Raw genomic sequence first — 10,371 nt, 5'->3', positions numbered from 1 at the left:
GAGACTTCATTTCAACAACCACAAAAAAGATCAACCACATCTGGCTCACTGTTTTGTGCTGAGGCTAGATTGAATGCCATGCCAAGAAGCATGGGCCTTATAATAATTAAAATCAACATTAAAAAATAAACAGGCTGGCTGTGGTGCCTCATAGCTGTAATCTTAGCACTTTGGGAGACTGAGGCAGGAGGATCACTTGAGCCCAGGCGTTCAAGACCAGTCTGGGCAACATAGTGAGACCCCCATCTCTACAAAAAAATATTTTTAAAAATCAGCCTGGCGTGGTGGTGCACACCTGTATTCCCAGCTACTCAGGAGACTGAGGTGGGAGGATCACTTTGAGCCCAGGAATTTGAGGTTACAGTGACCTGTGATGATCACACCACTGCACTTGAGCCTAAATGACAGAGCAAGATTCTGTCTCTTAAGAAAAAAAGTAAAAATAGGCCAGGGGCGGTGGCTCACCCCTGTAATCTCAGCACTTTGGGAGGCTGAGGCATGCAGATCATGAGGTCAGGAGATCGAGACCATCCTGGCTAACATGGTGAAACCTCATCTCTACTAAAAATACAAAAAATTAGCCGGGCGTCGTGGCGGTCACCTGTAGTCCTAGCTACTTAGGAGGCTGAGGCAGGAGAATCGCATGAACCCGGGAGGCGGAGCTTGCAGTGAGCTGAGATCATGCCACTGCACTGCAGCCTGGGCGACAGAGCGAGACTCTGTCTCAAAAAAAAAAAAAACCAAAACATATATGTATCTATGTATATAAAGTAAAAATGGAAAACACACTAGCAGTGTGTTTATACCATTGAATATCTTGCACTACTGTTGTGGGCTCTACACAAAAAATAGGAAAAAATGTGATGATGAGCTGAGCGAATTGAGATGAGGGTTTTGGGAATGGAAAAGAGGAGTGATGAAAGAGATTTGGATCTTTTAAATTGGCAAACAGAAAAATAAGATTTTTTTTTTTTGAGACGGAGTTTTGCTTTTGTTGCCCAAGCTGGAGTGCAATGGTACAATTTCTGCAACCTCCGCCTCCCAGGTTTAAGTGATTCTACTGCCTCAGGCTCCCGAGTAGCTAGAATTACAGGCGCCTGCCACCATGCCTGGCTAATTTTTGTGTTTTTAGTAGAGACGGGGTTTCACCATGTTGGCCAGGCTGGTCTCGAACTCGTGATTTTGTGATCTACCCACCTTGGCCTCCCAAAGTGCTGGGATTACAGGCGTGAGCTACCATGCCCAGCCAGGATTATTCTGAAGTGTTGCAGTTAGGAATTGGAAACATTTTGAACACAGAATATTAGCCTAGTCCTTAATACTGAGTGAATGAGGAAGGCAAATTGGAAGGGAGTCTATGTTGAGAAGAAAATTAAATGAGATTTACTTTGAGTGGGGGAGGGGGAGGAAGTGTGGAGTTGGAGGAGTGGACAATGGTCAGCTGAGATGCCCAGGTCTAGGAATAAGGCCTCTGGAAACAAGGTCTTGGCCGCTTGGAGGAGCTGGGGAGTTGGCAGAGGTGGTCATTTTGCAAGTCACCACAGGGTGGCGCTCTTGGCTGCAGAAGGGGACGTGGTCTGCAGCGCCCTCTGCACTGTAGTGCAGAGTGCAGAGTGTTTTCATCCATCAGAATCCCAGGTCCTAGGAGAGTGAAACTTCTCTTCTCCAATATTCCAAATAGGGTTCTGAAGCCCCAGAAAGCAGTAATTATGAGCTTACCATGATGAGTAAGAAAGACATCAGTAAATTCCTGCATCCAACTGTAACGTAAACTTATGCACATCATTGTAGCAGTGATTTTATTACCACATTGAAGGGAGCAGCCTAAAAATTCTCACTGATCACTTTCCTCACTGTACAATCATCTATTAAAGTTTACTTTAAAATACAAGATGATGTAGGAATTTCTTCTTAAACTCTTACCAAATAAAAATTAAAAGCCATTTATAAGTCCATTCAAATAAAAATTATTATTCAATTCTTACAGGCTTTAAAAATTTGCTACCATACATAGCTGTCGTGTGTGTAAAAAGTAACGTGGAAAAGAGACATTTGAGGCTTTTGATTTAAGAGCTATAAATCAGTACTTGGTCTGAAACTGACACCTGATATTAGGCAGAAAGCTTATGTAATTAGGTAGTATTTGTGTGATCTTCCTGTTTGTAACAGTCACAGTCTGAGTAGCCTGTGGGTATATTATATAACTCCTTCCTTGGAGTCTTGTTGAAAAATGAAAGGTCAGTAAGACCAAGACCTCTCAAGTTTGCTGACATTAGAAGTGTACAGACTCTGCCATAGGATCTTAGCCATCCAGGGCACCCTACGTGTTTCCAAAGTCAAGGTGCTGTTCTGAAACATCCTGCTCAGTGTAGTGTGAGGCTTCAGAATGTTTATATGTGTGGCTTAGAGAAAAAAGGTAGAATGAATACTTTGTAAAAAGCTGTAAGATGAAATAACAATTAAAGGTATATAAAATCTTTGTTTTTAATCCTTATTTGAGGACCATTACATACGCAATATGCTTGTGACCCTCCCTGAAGTTGGCCATTTTCAGTGAATACATTTAAATAAAAATCTCAAGTTAGGACCTGTCCGTTTGGAAAGACTTCATTAACTGACACTTCCATGTGGTTCTTTGCTTAAGTAGCTTTAAAGTGATGCTAGTGCCTTTATATCTCACACTGCAGGCACTCCACAGGCTATCCCCTTCAGGGACAGTGTGCTGTCGATTTTAACCCCACCACCTGGTACACCTGGATGGACAGGTGGATGAATGAGTGTTCATTTCCCGTTTTCTTTTTCTTTTCTTTTTTTTTTTTTTTTGAGACGGAGTCTCGCTCTGTCACCCAGGCTGGAGTGCAGGGGTGTGATCTCGGCTCACTGCAAGCTCCGTCTCCCAGGTTCATGCCATCCTCCTGCCTCAGCCTCCCGAGCAGGTGGGACTACAGGCACCCAACACCACGCCCGGCTAATTTTTTGTATTTTTAGTAGAGACCGGGTTTCACCATGTTAGCCAGCGGTCTTGATCTCCTGACCTCGTGATCCGCCCGCCTCGACCTCCCAAAGTGCCGGGATTACAGGCATGAGCCACTGCACCCGGCCTAATTTCCCATTTTCATGTAGAAAATAAAACTATAAAAGAGCAATAATATCCAGAAGTTCAGAGAGTACCAGTTGCCTTTAGGTTGTAACTAAGTCTTTCCTTTTACTAAGAGTGAGGTAAGACGTTCAGCCTGCCCCACAGTAATCCTCCCCTTCCTTTGGACTCCTGGTATATGTGGTCCCTGTTCTAGGGGTGGGAGAGGTGAGAGAGGTGAGCACATTGTTTATCTGTGTATGCTCTGCTGGTATCAAGGTCAATCTTCTTGAGTAAATGGTTATTGAAGTATTTTGAGTTTCTGTGCTTTTGCCAGATGTGCTCAGCAAATTGTTTGTTATAAACGTACTTTATCTCTCGTACTAGGAAGTGTTTCATTTCAGAATCGTAGCTGTATGTTTGGTAAGAGCCTCTGGATTTTGAAGAATACTTTGCTGTTGCAGTTTTTGTTGTTAGAGAAGGGGTCTGTGTTGCCCAGGCTGATGCGGAATTCCTGGGCTCAAGCAATTTTTCTACCTAGGCCTCCCCAGTTGCTGGGATTACAGGCATGAGCTACTGTGCCAGGCACTATGGCGATTTTTTAAACGTGGGGTTTTTCTATATCCGCACTTAGATATTTTTATTTTTATTTTTAGGTCCTACTGCTCTGTTGGCTCATGAAATAGGTTTTGGAAGTAAAGTTACCACACACCCTCTTGCTAAAGACAAAATGATGAATGGAGGTAAGTATATGCTTGTTTTTGTTTGTTTGTTTTTTGAGAGTCTCGCTCTGTCGCCCAGGCTGGAGTGCAGTGGTGTGATCTTGACTCACTGCAACCTCCGCCTCCCTGGTTCAAGCGATTCTCCTGTCTCAGCCTCCTGAGTAGCTGGGATTACAGGCGCATGCCATCACGCCCAGCTAATTTTTGTGTTTTTAGTACAGATGGGGTTTCACCATGTTGGTTAGGCTGGTCTTGAACTTTTTTTTGAGACAGAGTCTCGCTCTGTCACCCAGGCTGGAGTGCAGTGGCGCATTCTCCGCTCACTGCAACCTCCACCTCCCGGGTTCAAGCGATTCTTCTGCTTCAGCTTCCTGAGTAGCTGGGATTACAGGTGCGCCCCACCACGCCTGTCTAATTTTTGTGTTTTTTAGTATAGATGGGGTTTCTCCATGTTGATCATGCTGGTCTTGAACTCCTGACCTCGTGATCCACCGCCTCAGCGTCTCAAAGTGCTGGGATTACAGGTGTGAGCCACCACGCCCGTCCTTAAACTCTTGACCTCGTGATCTGCCTGCCTCAGCCTCCCAAAGTGCTGGGATTACAGGCGTGAGCCACCACTCCTGGCCTATATGCTTTTTTTGTTTGTTTGTTTGTTTTGAGATGGAGTCTCTCGCTCTGTTGCCCAGGCTGGAGTGCAGGGGCCCGATGTCGGCTTACTGCAACCTCCGCCTCCCAGGTTCAAGGGATTCTCCTGCCTCAGCCTCCCAAGTAGCTGGGATTATAGGCATGTGCCACCACAAGTTTTTTGTAGACTGGGCGCAGTGGCTCCCACCTGTAATTCCAATACTTTGGGAGACTGAGGCGGGTGGTTCACTTGAGCCCAGGAGTTTGAGACCAGCCTGGGCAATGTGGTGAAACTCCATCTCTACTAAAAATACAAAAAACATTAGCCAGGCGTAGTGATGCACACTGGTAGTTGGAGCTGCTTAGGAGGCTAAGGTGGAATGATAGCTTAAGCCTGGGAAGTCAAAGCTGTGGTGAGCTGTGATCTCACCACTGCACTCCAGCCTGGGGAACAAAGCAAGACCCTATCTCAAAAAAATAAAAAAAGTTTCTTGTATAACTATAGAATTTTATCTATATACGTACTATCCTTTTTATTTTAACTAAAATGAGATCTACTAAATGTGTTGTTCTGAAGCTTGCTTTTTTTTAACTTAACATTATATCTTATGTTATCTTTTAACAGCACATGTAGATTTAGATTTACTTCATCCTCGTTAAGTGCAGCTGCTAGTCCAGTGTTAGAATGTGCCGTGCTGTATGTAACCTTCTCCTGGGGGTGGGCATGGAGGTGGTTTTCTGCTTTTGCCCTTGTAAACCGTGCCGTAATGAACATCCTTGAATGCCGTTGTGAGCATATCTGAGCTCCCTTTTAAAAGTGATGCACTTTTCATTATACTGCATGTTTTTTAATTACTAAACTTTATTTTTTTAGAGCAGTTTTAGGTTCACAGCCAAATTCCTGTCTACCTTCACCCACTCCCCACTCCCCAGCCACCCGCCCCTGGCCATGCATAGCGTCCCCTACTATCAACATCCTGCACCAGAATCTGCACCCACATTGACACATCATCATCCAGAGTCCGTAGTTTACATGAGGGTTCTGTCTTGCTGTTGTACATTCTACATACACTTACATTTGATCCAGAGCAGTGTTTTCCTGAAAATCCATGGTTTGTTAATTTATTTAACTTATTTGAGACAGAGGCTTGCTCTGTCACCCAGGCTGGAGTGCAGTGGTGTGATCTCAGTTCATTGTAACCTCCACCTCTTGGGATCAGGCAGTCCTCTTACCTCAGCCTCCCAAGTAGCTGGAACTATGGGCATGAACCACCACACTTGGCTGATTTTTAAATTTTTTTATAGAGACAGGGTCTAACTATATTGCACAGTCTGGTCTTGAACTCCTGGCCTCAAGCAATCCTGGCTTGGCCTCTTGAAGTGCTAGGATTATAGATGTGAGCCACTGTGCCCTGCTCATGGTTTCATTTTAGTTGCTAGAAAGATACTGTGTTATCATTATAACTATCTGAAAATTGGTACTTTTTGCTGGGCACGGTGGCTCACGCCTATAATCCCAGCACTTAGGGAGGCCAAGGTGGGTGGATCACGAGGTAGGAGATCGAGACCATCCTGGCTAACACGGTGAAATCTCATCTCTACTAAATATACTAAAAAAATTAGCCAGGCATGGTGGCGGGCGCCTGTAGTCCCAGCTACTTGGGAGGCTGAGGCAGGAGAATGTCATGAACCAGGGAGGTGGAGCTTGCAGTGAACCGAGATCGCTCCACTGCACTCCAGCCTGGGCAACAGAGCGAGACTCCATCCCCCCCAAAAAATAATAATAATTAGTACTTTTTAAAAAAGGCTCTGGTTTCTGGGCATTTTAAATGTAGGAATTTAATTTACTTTAAGCTCATGGAAGGATTTTAGAGGGTTGAAAGAAATAGAAAGAACAGAACTGGGCTCCCTTTGTGATGTCTTCAGAGGGAAGACTCAAGCAGAGCGCCCTCCTGCACTACCTGAAGGTGTACCTGTTGCATCTGTTTTCTTTTAGTGCCTCAAAAACATTGAGTTTGGTCAGGCAGAGAAAAATATCAGATTGTTGATGCTCACACTCGGAGTTTACAAAGCACGTTCCCCTACGTTATCTTGGTGGAGCTTCCTGGTCCCCAATGCCCAGCAAGGCAGGTGGCATCATCCTGGCTTCACAAACAAGGAGAGACTGAGGCCACATCTCAAGCCCAGCCCTCTGCCTTGCATCCAGTTTTGCCTTCCTGCCCCTCCCCTGCTCTGTGGTAGCAAAAGGCTCCCACACACACTTAAGTTACCAAGTGTTGGATTTAGTCAGTAACCTCTATTATAAGAAGTGGATACTTGAAATGTTTACCCCTTTAGGACACTTTGAGAGGTAGGGCTGCAGTCATCACCTGGGAGTCTGCTCTGGGTGAGGCCCTTGTCCTCATTGTGAACTTGAAAGATCAGTGTGACAATTTCTCCTCAGATAAGCAATCCCATCTGAAGGCCATAGTCTTTTTTCTTGTTTTTGGTAGATTCAGGGTCTCACCGTGTTGCCCAGGTGGTACTTAAACTCCTGGGCTCAAATGACCCTCCCACTTTGCTCTCCCAAAGTGCTGTAATTACAGGTGTATGCTACCAGCCCCAGTCCCCATAATCTTTTAATTCCTCCGATTTTAGAATAAGTCGGTTATAAGTGTAATGTGTGATTCCATTTCTCATTTGTCCACTGTTTGATGGCATCCGCATGCCTGGTCCCATACCTGAGCACTGAAGAGCAGGGTTTCTGGAGCCTGGCATCTTGGGGTGGCCCTCAGCTTCCCTACTCACTGTGGGAGGTTTCCTTAGTTTCTCCGAGCCTGTTTCCTTATCCGTTGCCTGAGGACAAACCTGCTTCAGGATTGTTGGTGAAAAAACTGCCCTCACCTAGCCTCTGTAACGCCACTGCATGCCACCACTGCTGAGTACTGTTTGTTTGCTAGGTTGATGTCATTCTCATTTTACCAAAAAGTGAAGCTCTGAGAGGTCAGCCAGCCACCAAATGGCAGACCTGGGATTTGAACCCAGAACTCTGCTCAGGGGTCAACCGACTGTTCCCCAAAGGCCAGGTGGTAAATATTGCAGGCTTTCTGGGACTTCAGCTCTCTGGCAGCTCCTCCACTGTTGCAGCTCCACAATAGCTACAGACAGTACTAAACACGCAGGTTGTCTTTGTGCCAGTGAAGCTGCATTTGCAAAAACAGGCAGTAACCTGGCCTCGGCCCTGACTCGTAGTTGCTGACCTGTGTCCCGTGCCCTCCCATTGTCTTTTTTTTTTGAGACGGAGTCTCGCTGTGTCATCCAGGTGCTCACTGTGCTCACTGCAAGCTCCGCCTCCCAGGTTCACGCCATTCTCCTGCCTCAGCCTCCCAAATAGCTGTGACTACAGGTGCCCACCACCACGCCTGGCGTATTTTTTGTATTTTAAGTAGAGACGGGGTTTCACCGTGTTAGCCAGGATGGTCTCCATATCCTGACCTTGTGATCCGCCTGCCTCAGCCTCCCAGAGTGCTGGGATTACAGGCGTGAGCCACCGCACCCAGCCCCCCCCGCTTTTTTTTTTTTTTGAGATGGAGTCTTGCTCTCTCACCCAGGCTGAAGTGTAGTGGCACATCTCAGCATACTGCAACCTCTGCCTCCCGGGTTCAAGTGATTCTCCTGTTTCAGCCTCCTGAGTAGCTGTAATTACAGGCACTGGCCACTAGGCCCAGCTAATTTTTTTTTTTTTTTGTATTTTTTAGTAGAGATGGGGTTTCACCATGTTGGTCAGGCTGGTCTCCAAATCCTGACCTCAGGTGATCCACCTGCCTTGGCCTCCCAGAGTGTTGGAATTACAGGCATGAGCCACCGTGCCCGGCTTCCCATTGCTTTTTCTCTAAAGAGACTTTAAGACTTGGAGTCTGGTTTAAAAAAATAAAGAAAAATCAATGCTTTCTGCTGGTTGGAACGGGAAGTGTAAAATCTGAATTCACTATAGGGTCACAGTTCCACTCTAAAGTTTGCACAGTGCCTTCCTGGTGCTGATGGGGTGCGTGTTCTGTCTTCGCCATTAGGTGGATGCAGGTGGCAACCTTAAACCTTTTGCTTTTCCTGGTTAAAAGTCTGACAAGAATCGTAGAACCTTTAAGCATATTTAACCAGTTTAAACCCTATTTGCACTGTTTTAGCCACAAAGATACTGTTCAGTGAACCATTTGCAGTTGTGCCTTGTGTTGTCCCACTCTCAGCTGTGCGTCTCACCGTCGCTCTGGAAGACCTAGCCCAGCCAGTTTCTAGGTTAGCATTTGAAATGGTCTTGGCCTGGTTTAACCATCAGTAAATGAGGCCAGATTATGATAAACCTTTTCCCCTCAAGCTAGGGATCCTCTTTTTCTCTACAATAGTTAAATTGGAAATTTTTAATATACTCCATTTATTTTGGTGGGTGACCTGATTTTTAAAATTTTTTAGATTAGTCAAGCACAGTAGTGAGAAGAGGAGAAAGAATAGAACAAGGAGTAACTGCCTGTGAATGATCAATTGAGATAATTCACTGCCTTCGACCAGCGGTGGTTTGGTTTCTAATGACAGTAAGACAAGTTCCTGTAGCCATTGTTAATCTCCTTGGAAAAGAAATGAACATTGTGTGGTTTCAGAAGCTCATTAATACAGCAGAAGCACTCTGCTTCTGTTTGAAGGGAGGTTTTCGGATGAATATTTATGTGTGTTCATTGAACAGACGTTTCCTAAGCTCCTCCTTAGTACCTGGCACTGGGAACAGAAGAAGGAAGAAGAGAAAGCTGTGCCTTCAGGGTGTTCTCAGGTCTGCACTGAGCTCTAGTGGCCAGAGCCACCCGCCTGCCTGTGTGGATAGAGCAGGAGTTCACAGAGGAGCTTTGTCGCTTCCCCTCCACTAAATCTGTTCTGTGTCCCCACATCACTAAGTGGTGTCACCATCATCCAGTCACCTGGGATAGGCAGCTGGGAGTCATCCTTGAAGCCTCCTCACCTAGGCCTTCATTTCAAACCTCCATTTCCTCTGGATCACTGTCACCAGCTTAGTGCAGGCACTACCAGCTTCTACCCAGAGAGCAGGTTCCTTTCCATCTCCCTTCTGGTCCCAGCCCAGTCTCTGTGCGAAGGCCGGACCGTGGAGGGCTCCATGCCCCATGATATGGAGTTCAGCGTGATCTTCAGGTGCTGGAGAGAGTTGGCAAGGGCTTTCCGTGGGGAACCGTGCCCTGCTTCGCACTCTGGAGAGATAGCTTTTGGGTGCTGGGCATAGGTTGAAGGGGTGCACAGCCAGAAGGGGGAGCTGTAATCATGCAGAGATCCTTCCTCTTTAAAGCAGAGGATAGGTGAAAAAAGGAGATCGGTCGAGAATGGTGTTTGGTGCCTTTGACCTCACACTTCAGGGGCACCTCTTGTGTGCCATGGATATCATTGGCCAGACAGGGACTGATGAAGGCCCAGCCCTTTTAAAGAGTAAACAATAAACAAGGAAATGAAATGTTTATAGATTGTGATAGATTGCATCAATGCTGGGAGGGCAGTAAATAGGATGCGGTGATAGAGTCAACAGAGGAACGTAATTTGGGGAGGTGGGGTGGTCACAGATACCCTCTCTGAGGGATTTTTGTTGATGCTGAAACCAAAGGGGCAAGAAACTGGGAAGAGCTGGTCTGTGGGTGAAGGGAGCAGCCCTTGAGCTCATCCTGGAGCAAGAGAGAACCTGTTGTATTCAGTAAGGGAAGTTCCAGGTGGGAGAGTGGTAGGGATGGGTGTAGCGGGAGAGGTTAGGCTCTGTGTGCAGTGGAGAGGCTGGTGACTACCTGCTGTGGAGGGGCAGAGCTCAGGGCATCCATGCTTAAGAATCCCAGGTTTGGCCGGGCGCAGTGGCTCAAGCCTGTAATCCCAGCACTTTGGGAGGCCGAGACGGGCGGATCACGAGGTCAGGAGATCGAGACCACCCTG

At 46.3% G+C, this 10,371-nt stretch overlaps 1 protein-coding gene across 8 annotated transcripts in view; it reads left to right on the top strand.

The window, feature by feature from the left end:
* PARK7 (parkinson protein 7) overlaps positions 1–10,371 on the top strand; it is a 24,814-nt gene that overhangs the window by 13,212 nt on the left and 1,231 nt on the right. For 7 of the 8 annotated variants that reach the window (XM_011938239.1, XM_011938244.1, XM_011938240.1 and 4 more), the window contains one exon: positions 3,733–3,819. The exons of the other annotated variant lie outside the window; for it this stretch is intronic. In XM_011938239.1, the coding sequence (XP_011793629.1) occupies positions 3,733–3,819 (87 nt within the window). The remainder of the gene's footprint in view (positions 1–3,732; positions 3,820–10,371) is intronic. 8 annotated transcript variants of the gene reach the window in all.

Source organism: Colobus angolensis, unplaced genomic scaffold, assembly GCF_000951035.1.
Source record: "Colobus angolensis palliatus isolate OR3802 unplaced genomic scaffold, Cang.pa_1.0 Scaffold170, whole genome shotgun sequence".
Classification (NCBI taxonomy): domain Eukaryota; kingdom Metazoa; phylum Chordata; class Mammalia; order Primates; family Cercopithecidae; genus Colobus; species Colobus angolensis.
The sequence above is the reverse complement of the archived record's forward strand: the minus strand, read 5'-3'. Positions and strand labels throughout refer to the sequence as shown.